The sequence below is a fragment of the Dendrobates tinctorius genome, unplaced genomic scaffold (genome assembly GCF_039654945.1).
Source record: "Dendrobates tinctorius isolate UK_male_01 unplaced genomic scaffold, ASM3965494v1 ptg000162l, whole genome shotgun sequence".
Classification (NCBI taxonomy): Eukaryota; Metazoa; Chordata; class Amphibia; order Anura; family Dendrobatidae; genus Dendrobates; species Dendrobates tinctorius.
This window is the reverse complement of record NW_027361829.1, coordinates 62,350,442-62,377,900: the sequence shown is the minus strand read 5'-3', so window position 1 is coordinate 62,377,900 and position 27,459 is coordinate 62,350,442. Positions and strand designations below refer to the sequence as shown.

At 38.1% G+C, this 27,459-nt stretch overlaps 1 protein-coding gene across 1 annotated transcript in view; it reads right to left on the bottom strand.

Annotated features, from left to right (window-relative positions):
• Nucleotides 1-27,459, bottom strand: part of CNTNAP2 (contactin associated protein 2) — a 2,930,334-nt gene that overhangs the window by 2,230,023 nt on the left and 672,852 nt on the right. The window contains exon 2 of the mRNA XM_073550056.1: nt 1,940-2,050. Coding sequence (XP_073406157.1) covers nt 1,940-2,050 — 111 coding nt within the window. The remainder of the gene's footprint in view (nt 1-1,939; nt 2,051-27,459) is intronic.

The following is a 27,459-nucleotide window of genomic DNA, read 5'->3' as shown; positions in this document are numbered from 1 at the left end:
TGAATCAAGAATGAAAAAAGTCAGCAATTCTCTCTAAATTGTCCCTCGGTGTGGATCACAGAACAGAAGGGAAGAGCATATCCATTTGTCATGGTTCAGAAATGATCAGATTTTGATCAGGACAGCGATATTAAGCTAATTTGTGACCTGAACCAAAGAGTTTTGCACAAAATGACACATATAGAAAGATTTTACTGATTTCTTAAAATTTCAGATTAATGTAAAATACACTTTATCAACCAATCAAATCCACAATAAGGTTACTAAAGTATCCCTCAACTATTAACTATTGTGAGCCATTATGTTGTTTTATTTTTTAATATTTTTAAAAGGTAATTTTAACCTAATTAAGCAGTATAGAAAATGGGTACTAATTTACCCACCTCATTTCATGGTTATCATGCCAGATGAGCAAAGATCAGATCAGTGGCTGCCTGTGAGTTTGAACCACAGAAAGTTACCCAAGATCTCAAGGACTATTAAAATCTTAAAAGCAACATTCTATTAAAAAAATGTACTATTGCAATCAATAGTGCTTTGAAGGAAGTGATGTGTCAACAATTTTAAAGGTGTTGGCTATGATCTGAACAAATTGTAAAAATGTGCACCAAACTGTTCTGTGCTGAAAAAGCAATCAGAAGTAACCTTATTGCTTCACCATAGGCTTCATGCTAAAGAAGCACTCCCATCCTCTTAATATATTGAAATCATCATATTATATGCCGCTGTGTACTTACAATTTCTCCCTTTGCCCTTCTATCCAGCTAATTTTTCTGTTTTCCACTAGGTTTTTGACATCACATGATTAAAAACTGACTAGCTAAATCTTTCTAAGCTCTATGTAGGGACAGGAAGTCTCTTTTCCCTGCATGACTCATCATTATAACTACATTCCTACATCTATGAAAAGGCCCTGGAAGCCCAGGTCCACCCCTTCTTCAACTCCTGACCCAGCTGCTATGCTCTGCCCCCTGCTATATAATATTAAGAGGATACAAACTTTCAAGAGAGTGCTTCTTTAATGACCCCTACTTCTTACAAATTAGCAGAGTAAACACTAAGCTTTGGCACTTCAATGTCCAGTGGGATTACAATTTCAGAATACATGTGGGTAATCATGTGACTACATCTATGGCCTTGTCTTCTTCTATCTATGCCAGTGCAGAACCTCCTGCTTCTATGCTTGCAGTAAATGCCTACAGAAGAGGAGAGAGCTGGGAGAAAGATCACATGATTACACACATGACAATTGCAATTGTGATTGATATGGATGCAGCAGAACTGCTCTCTATTGTTTTCTATTTTGATCTGTGAGTAAAGAGCATGACTAAAAGAATGAGGGTATTTATGACTGCTAAGATAGGAAAAGAACAGGTAAATGATTACTGCATCTGAGAGATGACCAAGAAGTATAAACACTCCATTTACGGTTGTTAAAATGTAAACACACCACCAATGGAATCATTGTTATTGAATTGCAAAAGTCCTTATCAGTGACCTTAGAAAACAATTTTTAAGCATTATTAACATTCAGACATGACTTTATTATCTATTAAGACTAATTTATATGTACATCACAGTGCCCATTTTACTGAATTTTTCCAAATGAGATTTTTTGTAAAATTCATTTTCACTTAATATATTTACTCATTTGTAATAATGGCTCCTTGGCACAAGCTGTGGCTCAGTATTGGCTAGTAAATGATAATAAAACACATGCTGAGCTTTAAAGTTCCTTCCACATCCATATTTTAGTTCAATTATAGAATATTTTAAAGTTGAGATTTTTTTAGATAGAGCAAATTGATTGCAAAAATTTGGCAAAATATGTGGCATATTTTTGGTTCCACATCTGAATCCACCTTAACTGCACAGTTAAACAATCTAAATCAAGATAACAATTTTTAATTTGAGCACAATGCCTTAAGTGTTATCTTACCTTCCCTCCTGTTGAGTTTTGCATATACGGGGGCATAAATTCCAGACATTACAGATGAACTCTTAAAGGACTGGGGTTGAAGACCAGCAACCAAGGGCTCATCACATTTTTCTGTTAAAATAGAAGAGAGAAAAACAACTTATTCAAAATCCTCACATGACAATGAGAAAATAATGATCATCAGCTTCAGTGATGCCAAAAAGTTTTGATTTAGAAATCGACAACTGGTGAGAATATAATGTTTCCTTATGACCTAGTTGAAAGACATTTTCCCCTAAAGTTAAGCTTTGCATTGTGTAAAGTATTTTAATATTTTATTTGGCCATTTCACAGTTGTCTGCTTCATTTAAAAAGGTGACAACTGCTAATGGAAGTTGTGAGAATTCCCACAAGAGTTAGCTTTTAGCAAAACCTGAATGCTATGTAAATCAGCATTGTTCTAGAAAGTTACAAGTTCTATCTCAGCCCAAATGCCATTCTCATTGTCATCAGCAATGCTTGAAAAGAAGGAGGCCTAGCATTGAATGTATGCCCATATAATGGTGTGCTACATGTCACTCTTAAATAGTAAAAGTATAGAGCACTGTGTGATAATATAATTAAAATATTGAGGCATTGTGAAGATCTGCCTCCTATTAATTAGACTAGTTGTGTACCAAGTCAACTTTGCAATGGTCTAGGCAAAAAAATATATATATATATTTATATATAAATATATGCAGTACATATGTATACATATACTTTATATATATGAATTTGTCCCCCCAGGAGTAGAAAACAATCTCAACAGTGCTACCTATTGAATATACCTAGTATTGGTCCATGATTGAAGCAAAATCTAGAAATAATCAGTATAAGTTAATGTCCCAAAAACATAAAAATAACTATATTTATGTATATATATATATATATATATATATATATTGCTTTAAGCAATATTGACATTTTCCTACTTTCACTGAGTTGCCCATTTTTGCTAAAATGACAAAAGTGACTGCAAATATGCAATTGACACCTTAATTAGCCATCTTTCAATAAGTTGATTTGTTGAGATACTGATTGAAAAATGCCAACCAGTTGTTACTTTAGCCAAAATGTCAGCAACGGCTAAATAGAAAAAAGTGATATTTCTGTAATTAAAACAAGCAAAATTAGCCAATTCCGTTTACTGCTCAAAAATCCTCTTTTAAATAAATCATCAATTACCAGTAAGCAATGTTGCATCTGTGGCAGCATATGAAACATTTCTTTAATGAGAGAAGTCACTTTATTATTAATTTCTTACAATGGAATAATTAGCAATTGGCTATTTTTGACAAAGTTTAAAGCCAAAAAATAAATTCACAGCAAGTTCTGTTGCTCTTAACAAGGAGCAGCCTGTGCAGCACGTTGAATTTGTGATCAATCTGTTATAATAAAGGTTGCAGAACGAGAACAAAAAAAAATGACATTTCAAATTTTAATGGAATATCTCCTAGGGGGAGAGCGTAGCACTAAGTAAGCAGGGAAGTCTCCTCTTACAACAATTTAATGCATCACACCAGTTAATATACGTTAGGTCAGTACTGAATAACATGATAAGGAGAGAAAGACTAGAAGCATATTTAACAGTCCTTTGAGGGCATCCACTCAACAAACAGTGGCAGACCGTTTTATGCTGGAGAATGTGCGCTGTTCTTTCACAGGAGGTCACTGCTCCTTAGACACTCTTTAACCTTGTTTATTTTACTTTGTTTCTCTGAGATTTCTGATATTTTATAGTCAAGCTGCTAACAAGCTGAGTACATGTTCAAGTGCATCTTCATTGTGTATGCGTTGTTCTCTTTGAATTATAAAGCCATTTTACTTTATTAATCTTAGACCTCATATAGCTATTAGAAAACAGTTATTTTCTGACAAATCATAGATCCGGTCATTTAGTCCCAAAGGACCTTGTGCGTTCGCTTTCAGGATCCATTTTGCTTCTTGTTGCAATAAAGCTTTGTCATGGTTACCTCCTTGACGTGGAAAATTGACCTTTTCAATCCCTGCAAAACTCAAACTTTCTAGGTTAGCTTTATGCACATCTTGAATGTGCTTAATTAATCGCAGTGAGCCCTTTCCTGATGTAATAGATCTATAGTGTTCACCAAAACGTATCGTAAGTGGTCTTATAGTTTTTCCAATATAAAAATAACCATATGGACAAAAAATAATATAAACCACAAATTTAGTTTGGCAAGAAATGTAATTTTGTACCTTATGTTCCATAGAGCCAAAATGTATAGAATTCCCTGTCAGATGAAGATGCCAGTATTTGCAGTGACCATATTTATAATTTCCTTTTATTGATAAATCTCATAGCCAATTTTTTTGAGGGGGACGAAGTCTATGATGTACTAATAAATCCCCTAAATTACGTGCCCTTTTGTATGCAAATTGAGGAACTAATTTACCATCTGTGTGTAAGGTTTTTTCTGCATCAATGAGATGCCAGTGTTTTCTCACTGCTGCATGTATTGCTCTATCCATTGCAGTATGTTTGAAACAAAAATTAAATTTTTTTGTAGGTTTGACTAAACTATTTAATTTTTTAGTCCTTTCCTTTAATAAATCCATCTGAGAAATTTTTTTACCCTTTCATATGCTTCATTTAATAAAGTCATAGGATATCCCCTTTGCAAAAAACGTTGTTTCAGCTCAGAAATTTGTTCATTAAAAATGGTTTCATCATTATTCAGTTTTCTTACTCTTAGCATTTGACTATATGGAAGTCCTTTTTAGTGTGTAATGGGTGAGCGCTCTTATAATGTAAGTAATTATTTGTTGCGGTTTCTTTTCTAAACACTTCTGTTTTTAAAGAGCCATTTTTTATTTTACATTTGACATCAAGAAAATCTATTGTGTTTCCCCCAAATGAAAATGTGAAGCGCATGTTGTCACTGTTCACATTGTTCAGGTATTTTACAAAATCTGCAAATTCTTCCTGAGAACCGCCCCAGATAATAAAAATATCATCCACAAAGCGAAAATATGCTTGTAAATGTCTTAAGTGTGGATTTAGGGCTGTTTTTATATAAAACTCTTCAAATCGTGCTAGGAATAAATTTGCATAAACACAAGAGACTGGCGTGCCCATTGCTGTGCCTACCTTTTGTATATACCACTTATCCAGAAATTTAAAGCATTAGCTGAGAGAAAAATCCGATCATTCTGGACTGTAAAATCATTGAAATCATACACTGAACGCAAGAGAGTCCCGAGAGGTTTACGTATCTTCAAGGAAATTTCACAATTTCAAGATGATCCTATTTTCCAAAAGAAATGGACTGATATCCTTCACCAATGTTCTCTCAATTTATTACAATTGGAAGCAGAGAAAAATGAGCAGGAGTATGATCATCTGACTGAACAGTTGGAGAAAGCGAAATCAGAATTAAAGTCACGCTACACAGAAAACCAAAATACAAATTTTTACAAAATATTGGATAAAAAACTAGTATTACAACAAATCGATATTAAACAGAAGAAAAAAGAAAAATTTTTGAGAGATAAAAATGACTACGAAAATAACATGATTTTTTCCTGGAATAAAAATCGTTCCTCTTTTTCTAAAAAACGGAGATACAACAGAAGTGTTTAGAAAAGAAACCGCAACAAATAATTACTTTCATTATAAGAGCGCTCACCCATTACACACTAAAAAGGGACTTCCATATAGTCAAATGCTAAGAGTAAGAAAACTGAATAATGATGAAACCATTTTTAATGAACAAATTTCTGAGCTGAAACAACGTTTTTTGCAAAGGGGATATCCTATGACTTTATTAAATGAAGCATATGAAAGGGTAAAAAATTTTTCTCAGATGGATTTATTAAAGGAAAGGACTAAAAAATTAAATAGTGTAGTCAAACCTACAAAAAAATTTAATTTTTGTTTCAAACATAGTGCAATGGATAGAGCAATACATGCAGCAGTGAGAAAGCACTGGCATCTCATTGATGCAGAAAAAACCTTACACACAGATGGTAAATTAGTTCCCCAATTTGCATACAAAAGGGCACATAATATAGGGGATTTATTAGTACATCATAGACTTCGTCCCCCTCAAAAAAATTGGCTACGAGATTTATCAATAAAAGGAAATTATAAATGTGGTCACTGCAAATACTGGCATCTTCATCTGACAGGGAATTCTATACATTTTAGCTCTATGGAACATAAGGCACAAAATTACATTTCTTGCCAAACTAAATTCGTGGTTTATATTATTTTTTGTCCATGTGGTTATTTTTATATTGGAAAAACTATAAGACCACTTACGATACGTTTTGGTGAACACTGTAGATCTATTACATCAGGAAAGGGCTCACTGCGATTAATTAAGCATATTCAAGATGTGCATAAAGCTAACCCAGAAATTTTGAGTTTTGCAGGGATTGAAAAGGTCAATTTTCCACCTCAAGGAGGTAACCATGACAAAGCTTTATTGCAACAAGAAGCAAAATGGATCCTGAAAGCGAACGCACAAGGTCATTTGGGTCTAAATGACCGGATCGATCTATCAGTATTTTTATAAAAAATGTTATATAAAAAATTGTATGTAAAGTTATTTAGATTATAATCTTCCTATGATATTCTAAAAATATAGATTATCTTGTAAATCGATATGGAAAGATTTATTCTTTACTAGAATCTTGCACTCTGTATATTGTATAACTATATATTTTTTTGTAAATGTTTGTTTCACAACTTGTTATGTATGTTAATTAGTAAGGTCTGTGATACTATATAGGGAATGACCTTTAGCTAATCCCCTCACCTGGACCCGTAGAAGCGAGTAATCGTGAAACGGCCGTTGTCCGGCACCTCCCTCACCTAGCATTCCTCCACGTCCTGCATGTCCACACATTTGATGGAAATTATGTGAAATAAAGACTCACAGTTTTTCAGCTACATTGGTGAGTGCTGCATATTTCTTCTTGTTTTGCTTCACATTGAAATATTCATGTTTTTTCATGCAAGCACCTCCATTTTTGACTGAATCATATGCCGCAATACTTCAGATAAATAGCTCCGTCTGGTAATGTGGTGATTTGTGTGCCCTAGTATGCCGTTCATCTGTTTGCTCTTTGCTGGGATCATTACTGGTAAACCTCACCCAGTCTGCAATCATGTCACCTTCTCTCATCTTTCTATATCTTAAAGAGGACCTTGCAACAAATTTTTCATGTCGAACCGGGCATACAATATAATAGTGGTTGCAGAGCAGAATAAAATGTAAAATGTGATTTTATTTTTATTTTGCCTTTCCATTGTGGAAGTATGAGCAACCAAAGTATTGGCAGAGAGTGAGTTAACTTTTTCAAGTTTAAGTGCATGCTTTTAGTTAGTTTTTACTGAGCAATCAATGTTGGCACACGGTGAGTAAACTTTTTCTAGTCTAAGTGGGTGTTATTAGTTGATTTTCACTGGGGGTGTGTACTTCTTCTCCCTGTATGAGTTGTCCAATTATAATCAGGCAGCAAGGTACTAAAGAGAGTACATGCCCCCTTCATAGCTTAGGTTCTTCAATGTGTGAGATCTAAATATACAGAGCTGGTCTTCTCATCTTACTGCCTACAATATTAGAAAGAGAGCCAGAACATGCACCCACCATAGCTCAGGTTTCTAAGAGTGTGAAATATAATGATATAGAGATAATCTCCTCATCTCACCTCCTGCATAATGAAACAGTGCTAAGTATAGAGCACAGATTACTCAAATCTTTCAGATGAGGTCGATGTGAAGCTGTGTATCATTGCAATCTTTCTATCAAAGCTAGAGACACACAATACTTGCAGACAGAATGGTAGAGACTCAACTCACATAGTCACACAAAAATGATACTAGCACACCCGCAGGTGCCACTAGGGGTCTTTTATACAAAAGGCTCCACCCCAAACACTCACGCCCAGTCAGCCGAGATATCGCCCGTGGGCCAATCCAGAGCTGCAACATCACCAGAGCAGGAGGCATCCGACCACCAATAGGAAGATGCCACATCATGCTCAGTAAGGTGATCTCTGGACTTAGACTCCAGAGTGTCAGGTTGCAGCTGCCTATCGCTGGTTGCAATAGACTTGGCTGGAGGGCCAACAGTAACCAAATGAACACTGCGAGCCTGAGCAAGATGTTGCGACTGACGTCTATGCTGAGCAGCACCCACAGCGGCCAAGTCTGAATGGGAAACCACAGAGGCAGACTAGGCTTGAGATCTATTCTGACATCTAACATTCTGTACATGAAACAGGAGGCATTGGATGCATAATGCTACTGTACACATTTCACTAAATGAAATATTAATAAAATCTAATAAATTAAATTTGAATTTGCAATGATACTTAGCAAAACATGCTTGTCAGTCTTTACTTTACTTTTGGCATTCAGGTAATGAACCAGAAGTCCAGCCTGAAGAATGCTATTGATCCCAACCAGATGATACACTGCACCATAACAGTCATAATTATACCCATAGACAATAAATGGAATATAAATGTACCCTAGATTTGTGCATAGCATATTATATTTGTTTATGTGTCTTATAAACAGCTGCTTCTCTCAAACAAGAAAGTTTCCTCTATATGTTTTTTTAAGTTACCTTATATTAATCAAAGGCTGTTTATACTTTTAGAAAATAAAGTTTTGCTCCAATTTTTAATATACATGAAATGCAATTTGCAACAGTCTTATTCAAAGAGGGAGCCATATGAATCATCATTGTAGGGTTAAAGAAGTTGCCACCACTTTGACAACTCCTTGTCATACCCCACGCTTGGCTCCAATAAAATAAGAAAGCTTATATTCACCTCCCATGCCACCACTGTTCCCATGGTGTTGATATTTGCTCTCCTCAGGGTTCCGGTACGGTTGTTGTGACACGTGACCTAATCAGCACTGGCATCACTGTCCATGTCCTCTTCTTGAAAATGGAGAGGAAGTTGGGGCTGCAAATGATCTTTGACTTGCTCTTCATGTTCAATTTGTCTGAAGGTGGAAACAGTGACACCAGCTCTGATTGGTTGCTGGGGTCACGTGTCATGACAACCGCATGAGAGCCCTGGGGGGTGCAAGTGCTAAACTGCAGGAATGGTGCCTGCATGGGTATGAGAAGTCCTAGTATTGGACAAGCACTTTAAGACTAATTAAATTGGTTAGGAATTGCAGCCAACAAGATTTAGCTCACTTTTTTGCAGATTATTTTAGAACTTTAGACAGCAATCTAATTGGATTCCATTAAGAGAATCTCCAATTTTCTATTTCTGTAGTTTTGGTCTTCTCAAATAAGTATACTATGTTCTTTTGTACAGCAGAGACTTACTGTACAGACTGTTCGCTGATTCTGTGATGCTGAATATGATATTAAACCCATCCAGGGTGCCTTTTGAAAAGTCATAGAGAAAAAAGGATATTCCAGCATCCGCTTGATGTTGAGATTAAAACATGACTTTTGATTATATCATTTAAAATGAAAAAGTCATAATGATAAAACAATTGTGAGAAGGAGGAAAGTGTAGGGGGAAATTAGGATGTTTGTCTATGCATTTTGAGCTCAGGGCTTGCAGCCTTCACCATATCCTTCGGCATTATTCTGTGGTAGGTTAAACAAAGGAATATTTTTTAGTCTAACACAGCTTTCAGTTAAGGATCTAATGATCCCTGGTGGTTAATGCCATATGTTTTATGCTGAACTCCCCTAGTGGTTTACTCCTGATGTACGTTGCAGAGCCTGCAGTGGGACTGCACCTATGTATATCATACCACTGAATGGATTCATAGGAGACATTATCAGCAGCTCTTGTATTTTAGTCCTTGTGATGTTGGCCCCCCAGCTGCACTGAACCAGCCACTTGTTAATGCCTGACCTTTTTTGCCTCTCCACTTTTGCCTCAGTCTTTATGTTTTGGTTGTTGTTTTCCCTTCCTTTTTGTCCTGTCTTTTTAATTTGTTTTTTTATATGTTGTTAAAACAATAAATATAATTGTTTTATTTTATTATAGTTTGGAATCATTTCTTATTGGCTGGGGTGTTCCCCCACCTAGTCAATTTGTGAGTATGTAGTGATGCCCCAAACTGGTAAAACACTGCTATTACTTTATTTTTATATTCCTCATAGGAATAGTAAAGGAACAGTATAAAAAGGAGTTAAAATATAAGTAAAAATAATCCAGAACTGTTATATTATGGGGAATAAAATTACCAAGGTCTGAATGTTCGACACTCAATTCAGTAAGTAGATATAAAAAGAACTTAAGTCTTATCATACTATAATGTAGTATACTGTATAACTAGTTGCATTTCTTTTTAAACAGCATATGTTTTTACGTCTGCTTGTATTTCTAAGAAATCTGACAGCGTATAGTGTTTGACACATCTAATACATATTAAAATAAACATAATTTGTTATGTTTCCCTATAGTTTAAAGCTATAAACATGCTAGTAAATTATAGTGTTTTTGCAGGTGTTTTCCAATTTGCCCTGTGATCCACACTCCAAATTACATACTAGGTTTGTCATTGGGTTGTAAATGCTTTTCAGCAGACTCGTGTTTATGTATAAACATAAATGAAGTATTCTGGAAACGGATCTACAAAGCAAATCAAAATGAGCTTTCATGCCTCATTTATTGCTATTGCAAATGTTTACTGGCTTTGAAGTTTATCAAATGTTATTAACCTCAATGGCACTTAGCGAAAAGAAAACAAAATGTAGCGTAGGGAACAAATGCAAAGAATTTATCACAGAAAATAAAAAAATTAATATTTTGTACAGTCAAAATATAGTTTATAATACATGAAGTCTAGTATTTTAATAAAGTATTTAAAGTAATTTAATGTTTCGAATTTGGATACTTGTCTTCGAAAAGTCTAAAAAAGTGCAGTCAGGTAAAACTGCAAGATCAGACCCAGTCCCTGAGGAAGAGTGGCACTTTTGTAACTTTTTGCTACTCTAGACTGTGAAAGCTTTACGGTATATGCATCACTTATATGCATTGTAATTTGCTAGAATGGTATGTATTTCATGCTCAGTGCTCACACATAGAGATGAGAGAACCTGTGGAAGTTCAGCTTCTGGTTCCCGACTGGAACTTTTATTCCAAAATTCAATTCAGGTACCAGAACTGTACCCAAACTTGAACCAGGACTCAAACCTCCTAGAAAACAATGGTGACCTGAGCTTTTGTGCTGGAAAATTCTCTCTCTCCAGACTTCCCCTGGAACTCTAAACATTGTAACGGACCTCCGGAAAAAAATCTGTGTTAGGCGTTTAGCACTAGAGACGACCTGAACCTGAAAAAAAGTTTGGGTTCGCTCATCTCTACTCATAGATTCCCAGTAAGTCATCCTATACAGTAGATGGGTATGTGAACACAGCGTTGTTTTTGCTTTTCCTTTCCTGATATCTTTGAGGCAGCCTCACCGCCAGCGGTTTTCTTTTTTTTTCTTTAAATTGCATGTTTTAATAGTAAACTGTGAAAGCCACAAAAGACTGTCAGGTCACATCTTTTAATCTTTATTCAGCTTTGGAAGCCTGAAGCAGTTAATAGATTTTGCCTTAACATATGTATAACAAGTCTTTTTTTATATTGTTATGCACATATACATTCCTTTTGGCAATTTTTAAAGCAGAATTGGCCTGAAAATGACATTGTGTGCACATATTCTTCTATTGTTTTTTTACATGCACCTAAAGATGTGTCCTTACTTAAAGAGAAACTTGGAGCTAAGCCAATTGATATATAGCTTTGTGAGAAAAAATTCAACATGAATCATCATGTAAACTTCTGCTCATTTTGGGATTTTCAGTCCAGCTGGAAGTCCTATCAATGATTGTTGGCTTTCTTTGTATAAGAGTGCATACAGAGATAGATGTCAATCATTAAAATAAAGACAGTTATGTTTTAGTTGTATTATTATTATTTTATTAATAGTAATAATAGTTACTCTTTTTCAATTACATAAAACCTTATTTTATGCAATGCAAAAAACTAAAATTGATAAAGCAAAATAAATTTACCCTTTCTTGAACTATGAATTATTTTATGAAGAGAAAGCAATATGCAATAATGGTGATTTATGGGTTAAATCCAGATAAAAGTAGTAAGGTAGTGCTCTTTCCAGTTAGGAATTACTGACCAATTGAGCAGCAGCAAGACACCACAGGCCCTCTGTAATCATTAGGAACGCTACATTTAACTAGCTGCCCTGTACGAGCAAATTTTGCACGCGTTTCTAATTACTACAAAGTGTCCAAATTATTAAGTAGCCCTGTTAACACTGGATCAGCTAGAGACTTGTTTATTGCCCAATTCATGAATATTTTAATGAGCCAAGCCAGATGTTTGCTGGAGGATAATATGGTTCAAATGAAACCATCGTTCAGTGAAAAACATACATATGTATAGAGCAGAAGAACCATTTTCTCAAAAGATGCTCCTGACAATGCATCAGCAAATCCCCTCCAGTTCAGTAATTTTCAAGTTTCTATGCATTTCATCTACTTCATTAAACATTCACTTTATCACGGTCTTTTCATAATCTTTATCCAGCCTTATTTGTGCTATAACATCATCAATGTTTTTATTTATTACCATATTTCATATTGAAATCAAAAAGATATTCGGAGGAATATCTGTTACGTATGCTTTTAGTCAGCAATTTGTAAAACACTATATTATCTTTCTGGATATAGTAAAATTGTAATAAAAAGGATATACAAACTATTTGAAGGGGATATCCAGGACTTTTAATATTTTTGCTAACTGCCTGTCTGTTCTGCACAGAGATTATCTCTGTCAGCTCAACCAGCAATTCCTCTACTTCATTTCACCCTTCATCAACAGAACATCACCTTCTGTTCTAGTCTACTCTGTCAATAGATTGTCATTGGAGATATCATGCTGAATGAGAGATGACTCCCTGCAGTTAAGTAGCGGGGAGCTGGCTGTTAATCATTATTACATTAGCAGAGATTACTCGTCAACACCGCTGAGTGGAATAGAAGATATTGCTCATTCTTTGTGATGTCAGTGGAAGATGCAGACCCATTGGCAGGAGTGGTCTGTGACTGCTCAGTGCCTGCTCAGATCGGCCCCAAGCAGAGCAGGCAGGAAGTTGGCAAGTACCTTCCTGTTTGTTTCTAGCACCATATACAAAAATATTAAAAATTCCAGATAAACCGTTTTAGCAACAGACTAATTTTGTATGGTGAACAGATCATAAGCAGACCCCTCCAAAACAAATAACATACCAGCAGAAAAAAAATGGATAAAAAGAGATTCAATTAATACAAATTATGGTTCATTGCTTTACCATAAAGTAAACATGTAAAAAATTATCACCTGATGGTTATACTATAAAACATTGTTTCCCAACCAGATGTGTGGAGAGAAATGCATATAGGTTTGTGCACCAGTGGAAACAAAATACATGGCACAATGGAGAAATCATATAACTGATAGTAGTAAAAGAGGCAAAAGTGATAATCATATCAGTCAATCTTTCAGCATGGTTCATCATCACTTGTTGTGTTTGAAAATAACTTTATGACCTAGAAAAAGGTGAAGACAGATGGCATATTATTGTAGATGAGCAAATCTTTTGATGTTCAAATTTGACAGATTTGATTAATTTTCTAAAGGAAACTTGACTTTTGGTGAATCGATTCACCGTGAATCAAAAGTACACTAAAGAAACCAATTGCCTTGAAAAACAAGAATGACACTTTTTTCCTCACACTAGTCTGCTTTACTGTTTTGATTTCATTTGCAATACTTCTACTGTTTCTTCAATGCTTTATTGCTTTCTCTTCTTACATTTATGACTAATCTGTGAGTTGTGACTTGTTCTCACTATACTGATTCATCAGAAAATGGCTGTTGCACTCTCTACTTCTTCTTTTATATAAGCAAGGATAGTCCCTCTGGAGTGGCTCTATTATACTATATAATGTGATTGATTCAAGACAATATGGGGAAGCTCACATGAGGAAATGTGATATTTTTCTATAACGTATAGAATTATGATGGCTATTTTTTGTGAGTCCCACAAAGAATTCAAATGAATTTTTGTGATTCACACAAAGTTCAATTTCACAAGTTCAGCGGATTCCAAAAAATTTCAATTGAGTCGATTCACTCTCCTCTATATATGATGTAACTGGAAAATAAAAACATTATGATACAATAGTTTCTAGTGACCGGTAAAAGCAGAATCAGCGAAAGAGACAAATCCAGTTTCTCCATTTACATTTTTATTATTTAAATATTCCTTCCTTTTTTTGCACATTTTTAAATGTTTTTTTTAGTTTCCACAAATATATTTTCTTCTTTGTCCTACGATTGCTTTTCTTATAATTTATCTTTTCATTCACAACTTACAATATACACATGTGGTCAAAATTGTTGGTACCCCTCGTTTAATGACAGAAAAACCCACAATGGTCACATAAATAACTTGAATCTGACAAAAGTAATAATAAACCAAAAATTTATGAAAATTAACAAATGAAAGTCAGAATTGCTTTTCAATCATACTTCCACAGAATAAAAAAAAATAAAACTCATGAAATGGGCCTGGACACAAATGATGGTTCCCTTAACTTAACATTTTGTTGCACAACCTTTTGAGGCAACCACTGCAATCAAACGATTCCTGTAACTTTCAGTGAGACTTCCGCTCCTCTTGACAGGTATTTTGGCTCACTTCTCAAGAGCAAACTGTTCCAGTTGTCTCATGTTTGAAGGTTGCCTTTTCCAGAAGGCATGTTTCAGTTCTTTCCAAGATGCTTTATAGAATTTAGATTAGGGCTCATAGAAGGCCACTTCAGAATAGTCCAATATTTTCCTTTCAACCATTATTGGGTGTTTTTAGCTGTGTGGTTTAGGTCATCATCCTGTTGCAAGACCCATGACCTGCAATTGAGATCAAGCTTTCTGACCCTAGGCAGCACATTTCTCTCTAGAATCCCTTGATAGTCTTGAGATTTTACTGTACCCTGCACAGACTCTAGACATCCTGTGCCAGATGCAGCAATGCAGCCCCAGAGCATAACAGAGCCTCCTCCATGTTTCACTGTAGGGACAGTGTTCTTTTCTTGATATGCTTCATTTTTTACATCTGTGAACATAGAACTGATGTGGCTTGCCAAAAAGTTCCATCTTTATCTCATCTGTCCATAGGACATTTTGTCAGAACCTTTGTGGCTTGTTAACATGTAGCTTGGCAAATTCCAATCTGGCTTTTATATGATTTCCTTCCAATAATGGTGTCTTCCTTGGTTGTCTCCCATGAAGTCCACTTTGGCTCAAACAATGACAGATGGTGCAATCTGACACTGATGTTCCTTGAGCTTGAAGTTCACCTTAAATCTGTTTAGAAGTTTTTCTGGGTGCTTTTGTTACCATTCGTATTATCCATCTTTTTGATTTGTCATCAATTTTCCTCTTGCGGCCACGTCCGAAAAGGTTGGCTACAGTCCCATGGAGCTTAAATTTCTGAATAATATGTGCAACTGAAGTCACAGCTGCTTGGAGATGGTCTTATAACTTTTACATTTAACATGTTTGTCTATAATTTTCTTTCTAATCTCCTGAGACAACTCTTTCCTTTGCTTCCTCTGGCCCATGTTGAGTGTGATACACACCATGTCACCAAACAGCACAGTGAGATTCTGTAGCCCTCTATCCAGGCCCACTCAATGATTCCAAGATTGTAGTCACCTGTGAAGCAAATTAGTGGACACATCTTGATTTATCATGTCTCTTTTGTCACATTATTTTCAGGGGTACCATCATTTCTGTCCAGACCTATTTCATGAGTTTTATTTTTTAAAAATTCTGTGGAAGCATGGTTGAAAAGCTATGTCTAACTGATAGGCGCTGGGATATTATCCCGTAGAGTTGGAATGGATCCCAAGCCTTGTCTGGCCCTGCAGTCTACTATTCAGGTCCAGACACTGTGTCTGCTGCTCAGCAGCGCAGGTGTCGGTCCCGGTGTCTTGCTCAGATTCATGCCATATGTTTGGTTACTGCTGACTCCAGCTAAGCCATAAGTAACCAGTGGCATACAGGTACAGCCTTGAGCTCTGGAGGCTAAGTCCAGAGATCACTTTACTGAGCATGCCTGTGATGTGGGATTTTCTCATTGGTGGTCGGACATCAGCTGCTCTGGTTGTGTGGCAGCTCCGGATTGGGCCGAAGGCAAGGTCTCATCCGTCCCGACAAGAGTATAAGAGTTCTTCAGTGGCGCACGCCGATGCGCTAGAATCATTTGTTGTTCATGTGTGTGAGTGAGTGGATATGCTACCACTCTGTATGCACATGTGTGTGTTTAGTTACCACCTGAGTTTAAGCCAGTTAGGGCTTTTTGTATCCACTTGGCTTAGCATCTGTTTCCCACATGTGTGCGGTTAGCACAGTGGACATATAGGGCAAGTTCCAACCATAGAGCTGTGCTCCCCTGTGAAGTCTACAGGGTTTGTAGCTAGCATCAGTTTTTGCATTTTTCTTGTGACTCAGCATCTGTTTCGGCCACGTGTGCGATTGGCATGGGCCAGTTACAGAGCGGGCACAACTCTTTAGTTCTACCTCTCTGTAAAGCTAACAGAGCTGAGTGTTGTGCATTCTGTTCATACTGCGTGGAGTTAACACAGTCCTATTTAGGAGTTCACTTGCTGTCTTTAGGTCATCATTGTTCACATTAGCTGCAGTTTTACATCTCTGCACTGTGGACCCCAGGTTGAGATTGTACTTTATTATTTATTTTATTAAGTGTGATCCACCAACCCTAACAGTATCTGGCTAGCAATGGTGGATGAGCAGCAACTCAAGCAGGATATCCATCAGCTAGAGAGCAAGCTGTCCACTCTTGAGCGGTTGGCTATAGCTGTGGATGTTATTGCTGTGCTGCACAAGCAGCCAGCAAAGCCATTACTATGGTTTCTGCTGTGGTGTCTCTTCCACCTGCATCGCATTTTTCACTGCCTGACAAATTTTCTGTGGACAGCAAGGCCTGCAGAGGTTTCATAAATCAGTGCTCTATCCATCTGGAGTTACTGGCTGCACAATTCCCAACTGAGCGAACCAAGATGGTTTTGTGATTTCCCTTTTGTCAGGTAAAGCATTGGAGTGGGTTACGCCATTGTGGGAACGAGGTGACCAATTGATACTTAGTGCCTCTCATTTTTTCGGTGCACTGAAAGAAGTCTTTTTGGGGCTGCAGGTAACCCATGATACCACATTCCAACTCCTGACATTAACTCAGGGTTCATCCATGATCAGTCAATTCGCCATCCAGTTTCGTACTCTGGCTACCGAGTTGGATTGGCCTGATAAGGTTCTAATACCAATTTTTTGGAGGGGTTTAGCAGATCATGTCAGGGATGTGTTGGCCACAAGGGAGATTCCCACTACCCTGGAGGAATTGATATCCGTGTCCACTCGCATAGATCTCCGGTATGCTGAACAAGGGTTGGAGCAGGCTCAGGGTAGATCTGGGATTCTGTTGGCTCTGAACTCTGCTAATCCCATAAACCCTCCAACTCAGGTTGATGACCCTGTTGAGCCCATGGATATCTCCCTAGCGGAATCTAACTCCCTCTCAGTTTTTCCTCAACCGACCTGTTTTGCCTGGACGCAGATCCGTCATTATGCTAATAAATGTCACAAGCGTCGGAGGGAGTCACAGCATCCAGTGGCTTTAGGGAGAAGCTCACTGGTTCCGGTTGATGTGTCATCAGTCACAGAGCGAGCGCAACCCTTTAGTTCGACCTCTCTGTGAAGCTAACAGAGCTGAGTGTTGTGCGTTCGGTTCATACTGTGTGGAGTTAACACAGTCCTATTTAGGAGTTCGCACACTGTCTTTAGTTCGTCATTGTTCACATTACCTGCAGTTTTACATCTCTGCACGGTGGACCCCGGCTTGCGTTCACACTTTATTATTTATTTTATTTAGTGCGATAGGCCAAACCTAACACTGACTTTCATTTGTTCATTTTCATAGATTTTTGATTTATTATTACTTTTGTCAGATTCAACCTATTTCTGTCACCATTGTGAGTTTTTCTGTCATTAAATGAGGGGTACCAACAATTTTGACCACGTGTGTAATATTAACTTGTGGAACAAAATCTATTTTACAAATAATTCTGATACCAAATTAAACAATTTTAAATAAGTTAGAAGACATCAGGATAGTTGGAATTTATGCTTGGCAGATCATTGAAAATGCATGTGTCATTGTATTCTCTTACGAACCATTACATATTTAATTCTACCATGCTAGACATAATAAAATAGTAAGTGTATTCGTTTTTTGAAATGACTGTAATAAAAATTAATTGCACCATTATGCCTCTTATGTGCTAATGTATGCATTTTTGAGTGGCTGGTTCTATATATTTTTATACTTATCATCAGGCTATTTAAATTACTTAACTGATGGCTCCTACTTAGAGGTGATGCATACTTTCTATTTAATTTATTTCAGGAGATGATGTTGCTTCACAGATGTATCTGAGTCAGCTGATATATGGCAATCATTTTGTGGCAAAGTTGGTAAGTGGATAATGAAATGCTAATGATCAAGAGGGAATATTTTGTGCAATTTTTAAGTTTAATATTTTCATGAAGTCTAGAAAGTTTTCTGTGTATTGCAAACAAAATGGCATAATACATAGGGTACTGCTAACATTCAGAGTTTAAAGTATTAAATAAATTAACTAGATATTAATAAATCAAATGTAAAGGAGTTGTTCCCTATCAAATAAGTTTCTATGCAGCTGCAGTTTGTTAAAAAAACAAGCCATTTTGAACTCATCCCCCTTGGATCCACCAATTTCTCTCTGCCGCTGTTGGTATTGGCAGTGACACCAATATAATATCGACAGTGAAGCTGCCAATAAGTGAGCTCTGGGACTTTTGAAGGGTCATTCCACCTACCCTGGCAGAGCTACTGAGCTCAGTTACTGGCTGCCACACTGTCAATGCATCCTCAGCACCACAGCCAATACCAAGCACCTCTGACACCTCTCCATTACTAAGTCGTGAGCTTGATGTCAGTGGACAATACAAAGGTGATATCAACCCCACAAATATGAACCCCACTTTCCACCATCACAGGGCAAGTGGGAAGAATCGGACAAAGCGCCAGAATTGGCCAGAATTGGCGCATCTAATAGATCTTTCTGGGTGGCTGCGGGCTGCTATTTTTAGGCTGGAGGGGGGACAAAATCCATGGCCCCTTACCAGCCTGGGAGTAGCAGCCCCATGCTGTCAACTTTAGCTTGGCTGGTTGTCAAAAATGGGGGGACCCCACACCATTTTTGTATTGTTTAAAATAACAGCGCAGGGATCCCTCTATTCTTGACAACCAGCCTTTCTAATGCAGACAGCTGAGGTTTGCAGCCCGCACCTGTCATTTTTGACTGGCATTAGGCAAGGGGATTCTTCCGCTGCGCGGGATAGATCTCAAGCTTTATCCAGTACTGTGGTCTCCCATTCAAGTTTGGCCGCTGCGATTGCTGCTCAACGCAGACATCAGTATCAGTGTCTTTCTCAGGCTCGTGGTATATGCGTGGTTACTACTGGCTCTCCAGCCAAGTCTATAGTATCCAGTGTTATACAGGTGCAGCCTTGCGCTCTGGAGTCTAAATCCAGAGATCACCTTACTGAGCATGTTCGTGATGTGACATCGTCTTATTGGTGGTCGGACGCTAGCTGCTCTGGTGATTTGGCAGCTCCGGATTGTCCCACGGGCGATGTCATGGCCAGCTGGGCATGAGTATTTGGGGTGGAGATTTGGGTTTAAAAGGCCTCAGCGCTGCACGCGGGCGCGCTAGTATCATTTAGGTTCGGTGGTTGTGAGTGCATACTCTATTACTCTGCATGTGTGTGTTTGTCTACCTTCTGAGTCTGACCTTCTTATGGTTTATTCCGCTTGGCTTAGCATCTGTTTCGTTCATGTATGCGGTTAGCACAGTTCAGTTACAGAGCAAGCTCAACCCTTATGCACTACATCTCTGTAAAGTTAACAGAGCTTGGTATTTTGCATTCCATTCTTACTGTGTGGAATTAACACAGTCTGTTTAAGGTGAACGCTCACTGCTTCATTCTGCCACTGTTCATACTAGCAGCAGTTATACATCTCTGCATGGTGGACCCCAGGTTTCAAATGCAATTTATTGTTTATTTTAATTTAGTGCAATCCACCAACCCTAACAGCTGATTATCAAAAATACAGGGGAACCCACATAATTTTTTTTAATTATTTATAGCGCAATTGATGCCACTTTTCTTGGGGTCTGCCCCTAATTTTAGCTCTTTTGGCAGCTTTTTGCCCACCTGAAGGTGTTGTCTATGCATTTGGTTTTACCTCCCATTGATGTCAATGGGGTTTAGTATGTTCATAAAACTGCTTGGTAAACTTGTTCGGCGAACATCGGGACATTCGATGATCAAAACCGGACTGAATCTTGAAAGGCTCGCTCAATTCTAATTGCAATACCCTTTTAAGGATTTTAAACAGAAATCTGAATATTTTCATATTAGTGTACATTGCAATTTCACCTCACATTATCATTTATTTCAGTTTGTAATATCAAAATCCTTTGATATAATTTCTACTTATTTTTATTTATGATCATGTGGTATAGTATTCTCAAGCAATTATCTACTTATGAATTGCCATCAACATAGCTCTGATATATTTAACTTTAAGCACTGCTCGTGTTTTTTTTATTGGTCAGCAATCAGTGTTATTCCGAAAAGTAAACGGTTAATGAAAAGATTTGTCCTGTAGTACATGATTGTCTATGATTTTATGCTTTCTACTCTAACCTCCATGACAGTTTGAGGAGATTACTGCTATTGCAGGATCATATTTAGCTGCATGAGCAAATGTGCCCAGTTGTAACTGAATCAACCCAGCAAATATCTCGGGAGTAAGTCTGTAATCTGAAGATTAAAGCGTCACATAGTGATCTCTCACAATGTGTCATTTTCCAGCCAGAGAAGCTCACTGTCACCGAAGATAACACAGGAAACATTAACCAACTGAAAAAAAATAATATAGCTGAAATAAATCCTTCCAGTTATAAAGGATAAGAAAAATGCTTTCAGATATTCCCTTTCTGCTATGTCGACACTAATAATGATTGTGAAAATGTAATGATAAAATGTACTTTATTTAAATATTATTGTTGAAAATTTTGCATTAAATTCTTTATAATACAGTTAGTAGTTAAGCAGTTAGGGGGATGAATGAAAATGTAATTAAGGACTCCGAATTTTAACAATCCGCAAACAATACATTATTACAACATGCTTGCAAAACCCCTGAAAGTCTGCAATTCACTGCAAGACCATGAGGTCACCAAGTTATGACCATTTCAAAGTTGGCATATAAAGTTTTTGAGTTGACAATGGTACCTCTAAAGATAGTTCAAGTCTAAAGCACTGATACTTTGAGCACTTAAAGGGAATCTGTAAGCTGGATTTCACACACAAGCTATTTATATGCTCAGTACATGTAGCTCTTTCAAAGACAAGTCTTGCAATACCTTTATATGCATAGTCCATTTATATTCAAATGAGGCTGTAGATCTGAAGCCACTGTCACTCCAGATCTGTTCCCCTCTCAGGGCATCCTCCTACTACCTAACTGATAGCATCTATAGTATGTAACTCCAGGAAAAGCATTCATCAGTCAAACGGGAGGAGGTGGCGCTAGTCAGTGAATAGAGCTGGAATGACAGAAGCTTTAGACTAACAACCTCATTTCCATGTTAATTCAAACACTAATTTCTCAGGAATGGAGGAATCAACTGACCATGTAAAGGTATTGCTGGGCTTGTCTTTGCAAGGGCTACATGCACATGTAAATAGTTGGAGTTCAAAGTTCTGCTGACAGATTCCCTTTAACATTTACCTGTAGAATTAATAAATACCTGCTTGTCTGAGCTCTCACCAAACAGATTTCTTCCTATACATAAACCAAAAAGTCATAAACTACAGTATTGAATGGTCAGACTTCCTGAGGCAAGGCTTTTAGGCTCTGATAGCTATAACATCGCACACAATTTCATGAACTGACAAGAGAGCAAACAAATATCCTGTTCTGGAGGGTGAGGGCATGCCAGGAACCACTGCTGACCTACACATCATTCCACAACAAACTAGAACCAAAAATAGATCTAGCAAACTAGATTCAGGTGAGATATACACTCTATCCAGCATTTTTTCTGATCCAGCACCCGAAAGAATTAGCATAATCATCTTCGGAAAGAGTACGGCAAAATCATGTTTTTTCTAAAACTGGTCATCTTGTGCCACACATCTTAAAATATGCTGAGTGAAGAGCAAAAGTACAGAAGGAGACATCAATGCTACATTCTATATTTCATTTTGGCAATCTAGTAAATTTTTAAGGGCATGTATTTCACTAAAATCTGAGCACATAGATGTTACTTTCAGTGCAGTCAAGGAACAATGGTCACAGGTTACTAGACAAGATTCCTCAGGAGTGTGGAGGGCCTAGTCAGTTTGTCCATTGTACGGACAGCATATTGATTTCACTGGCCATTTCCCCTGTAATGATTTTGAAGTGAAATTGAATACTCACTGCAAATTTCCCATGAAGCATAGAGTAGGTCCACAACCATTTACGACAGCACAGATTATCAAAACATGAAATCTGACTGGTTATTGAAATATCTTGAGGTTCTGAGTTTAAAGAACTTTGTGTACTGCTGTACTACAGCAATTAAGGATAAATTCAGATTATGGATGAGAGGATCCATGGAAGTTCGGATTCTGGTACCTGACCAAACTTTAGTCCAAAGTTTGGTTCAGGTACCAGAACTGTACTGGAGCTTCAACCTGAACCTGAACCCATTTGAAATTAATGGGGACCCAAACTTTGGAGCTGAAAATCTCTCTCTGTCACTAGGTCCCCAGTATGAACCCCAAACTTTACAGTTTGGGTTCGATCATCTCTAGTTACAGTTAATACAGCAGTTATGGATCATTGACTGCTGTATTAATAGAGTATTGTATGTCTTTTGTATCAGTGTACCAAGATCTCACAATAGTGAGTAACACTTCATGTTCTGAGACTATTCCTCCCATTATTATTGTGGAAACATGCTAGCAATACTTGCATTCATTAAACAGCATTTCAGACCCAACTTCTAAGAGACTTGGGTCATTTACAAACTCGAAATGGGACATAGGAAGCAGTTTTCTTCAACTTTTTTTTTCTTTAATTGCTCTTAAGTATACTTGGTGATCTATAGTTTCGTGCACACCAATATGGTAATATCTATAGATATGCTTTATTAATCAATACTGCCTAAGCTGCAGTATATCACAAAACTGAGTACACCTCTCACATTTTTGAACATATTTTGTTATGTCTTTTCATGGGATAGCACTGCAGATATGACACTTTGGTACAATGTAAAGTAGTCAGTACACAGCATGTACAATAGTGTAAATTTGGTGTGCTCTCTAAATTACTCAACACACAGCCATTAATGCTTAAACAGCTAGCAAGAGAAGTGAGAACACTACTGAAATTAGCCAAATTGTGACCAAAATATCAATACTTTGTGTAGCCACCATTATTTTCCTGCAGTGCCTTAACTCTCTTGGGCATGGAGTTGAATAGAGCTTCACAGGTTGCCACTGAAATCCTCATCCACTCCTCAGTGGTGATATCACAGATTGTTGGAGGTCACACAAGGGTTTTTTTTTAATTTTATCTTCCAGGTGAATACATCACATCTGTCATGATCCAGCGTGGATCTGGCAAATTAAATGGATAAGTGAACTTTTTTCCTTTGGCTAGGTGCCAAAGTGATGTGATTGCCCCCGATGGCCATTAGAATTATTACAAGTGGTGTCGTTCATTCTAAGTTGCCCCGGTGGTGGTGAGCAGTAGTGCACTTTAGTTTCTTTGGTTTAATGTGCACTTAATTACAAATCAGGTGTTAGGCTCTATAAAAGGGAGCCAGGTGTGTTCAATCACGGTTGGTGATATTGAATGTGTGTTAGTCATTCACAAGGAAGCCTGGGTGAATGAAGGAGCTGATCATGAGTCCTGCGCAGCCCAGCCAGAGGGGACGAGTGGCAGCTAGGTGGTCTGCAAGAAGGGCTGGCATGGCATGGTGGAGTCACAGTTTACGGTGATGGCAGGAAGTGCTTGCATGGCTTGGTGGAGTGACGACTATGGAGAGAGTTGCACTCAGCGTGCGGGACTTGGTTGCTGAGAGCTGGACTCAAGCATGCTGGACTTTTTGGGCAGGAGCTGAACTCATCTTTGGGACTCTGTTACTGGACAGCTGCAACTGGTGGTGAACTCTGCTCCAAGGCTGCACTATGGTTAAGGATCCAGTTATGGTGATGGATCCGGGTGGAGGAGAAGATGCACACAGGTGGTGGGCTCTGTTGCTAGGAGTGTACGCAACAGAGCAAAGCTAAGTGGTGTTTTCCCTGTTTTGTTATCTTTCCTCATGTGTGTTTTAGTGCAGTGGTGGGATTAGTTTCTGCACCGACCAATTCCCTAGTGAGGGTTTACGTCAGGACGAGCTAGGGTTTTTAGGTTCCTGTTGGTCGCCCGGTGCGGAACCGACATAGGGAACGTTAGGCGTGCAGGGACACTGGCTCAGGGGAGCTCAGGAGGTCTCCACTTCCCTATTCCCTATCGCAGGGCCCACCATTGTTAATGTTTCCCAGGTTTCCCTTATTTAAATTTGCCTTACTGGAGGCGGGGCTTCCAGACTTGTATATACGTGTAATGTCTAAATTCGCCAGTTGGAGGCGGTGTATCCAGCTGCACGTGTTTACCATTTAAATTCACCCCACTGTAGGCGGTGTATCCAGGGTCACGTGCGTCACATTGGTTTGCCTTGCGGTAGTCGCTGCGTCCAGACACATGTGACCGTGACAACATCATTTTTTTTATCATCTCTCATGTTTTCACTTACGAGTCCTATGAAAACAGATTTGTATATACTTTAATTTAAAAAATGACACTATTTTATTGCATTGAAACTTACTAAAGTTTTTGTACTGTATATCATGTGTTCTACCATGTGGTACCAGACTGAACCTTGACATGTTGTCATGTGGTTCAGTTTTTTGGCATCCACATTCAAAGCATTAACCTGTTTAAATGATATTCCTGCTGTCTCGTCATACATGTGGTTTTTCCTAAAGAAGTTATATACTTCGAAATGCATTGAAATAAACCACCACCTTACTGTACCATACTGGGATATATGTCTCCTTTCTGTCAGCAGCACGGAATTTGTCCACTAACTATCTTTACAGTCTGATGGTTACTTGCTGACCCGTGGATCTGCTGATTTTTTACAGTATATGCGTTTTTAACAGATTGTAAACAGGAGTTTAATTTGAGTGAAAAACTTACAGTATTTATCAGGTAAGACCCTATTTGTGCTGATCTCTTCTACAGTTTAATGGTTAACTCCTCCGTGATGACATCACAGAGCTTGTGGATGTTAGAGACGTACACTGTGTGCAGAATTATTAGGCAAATGAGTATTTTGATCATATCATCCTTTTTATACATGTTGTCCTACTGCAATCTGTATAGGCTTGAGCCAACTGCCAATTATGTAAATCAGGTGATTTGCATCTCTGGAATGAGGAGAGTGTGGTCTAATGACATCAACACCCTATATAAGGTGTGCTTAATTATTAGGCAACTTCCTTTCCTTTGGCAAAATGGGTCAGAAGAAAGATTTTATGGACTCTGAAAAGTCAAAAATTGTGAGATGTTGTGAGAACAATCAAGCGTTTCATGGCAAATAGCCAGCAGGGTTGCAAGAAGCGTGTTGATAAAAAAAAGGTGCAAAATAACTGCCCATGAATTGAGGAAAATCAAGCATCAAGCTGCCAATATGCCATTTGCCACCAGCTTTGCCATATTTCAGAGCTGCAACGTTACTGAAGTATGAAAAAGCACAAGGTGTGCCATGCTCAGGGACATGGCCAAGGTAAGGAAGGCTGAAAAATGACCACCTTTGCGCAAGAAACATAAGATAAAATGTCAAGATTGGGCCAAGAAATATCTTAAGACTGATTTTTTAAAGGTTTTATGGACTGATGAAATGAGAGTGACTCTTGATGGGCCATATGGTTGGGCCCGAGGCTGGATCAGTAAAGGGCAGAGAGCTCCACTCTGACTCAGACGCCAGCAAGGTGGAGGTGGGGTACTGGTATGGGCTGGTATTATCAAAGATGAACTTGTGGGACCTGTTCGGGTTGAGGATGGAGTGAAGCTCAACTCCCAGACCTACTGCCAGTTTCTGAAAGACACCTTCTTCAAGCAGTGGTGCAGGAAGAAGTCGGTATCGTTCAAGAAAAACATGATTTTCATGCAGGACAATGCTCTATCACATACAGCTAAATACTCCACAGCGTGGCTGGCCAGTAAAGGTCTAAAAGAAGAAAAAATAATGACATGGCCCCCTTGTTCACCTGATCTCAACCCATAAAATGTGAGATCTACAAGGAGGGAAAACAGTACACCTCTCGGAACATTGTCTGGGAGGCTGTGGTGGCTGCTGCACGCAATGTTGATCGTAAACAGATCAAGCAACTGACAGAATCTATGGATGGAAGGCTTTTGAGTGTCATTGTAAAGAAAGGTGGCTATATTGGTCACTGTTTTTTTTTGAAATATCAGAAATGTTTATTTCTAAATTTTGTGTTGTTATATTGGTTTACCTGGTGAAAATAAATAAGTGAGATGGGTATATATTTGGTTTTTTATTAAGTTGCCTAATAATTCTGCACAGTAATAGTTACCTGAAAAAACAGATATCCTCCTAAGATAGCCAAATCTAAAAAAAAACACTCCAACTTCCAAAAATATTAAGCTTTGATATTTATGAGTCTTTTGGGTTGATTGAGAACATAGTTGTTGTTCAATAATAAAAAGAATCCTCTCAAGTACAACTTGCCTAATAATTCTGCACGTAGTGTAGTGCTCCTCCACCTTCTGTTTAAGGATGCCCACGGATACTTATTAATGTTTAGGTCTAGAGACATGCTTGGTCAGTCCAGCACCTTTACCCTCAGTTTTTTTTAGCAAAGCAGTGGTTGTCTTAAAGGTGTGTTTGGGGTTGTTATCATGTTGGAACACTGCACTGCTGTCTAGTTTACAAAGGGAAGTGATCATGCTCTGTGTTACACCCCGTCCCTGTCCTGGCGTGGCACCCAGGTCTGCCACTGTTACACCCAGTCCCTGTCTTGGTGCTGCTTCCAAGTCTGCCACTGCCCCCTGTTCTGGGCACTCACCTCGTGCCTCGCACGCTGTCCTTGGGCAGCAGCTGGCTCCCTGTGTGTCTCATGCTGCTTCTCAGCATTCAGGTCTCTCCCCTTCCCCCACCTCCTGGCGTCCTGTTGGCAGATCTGCAACTAAAGCTATTAGGGCACGCGTGCATGCTCTCTTGCATTCTTAAAGGGACAACGTG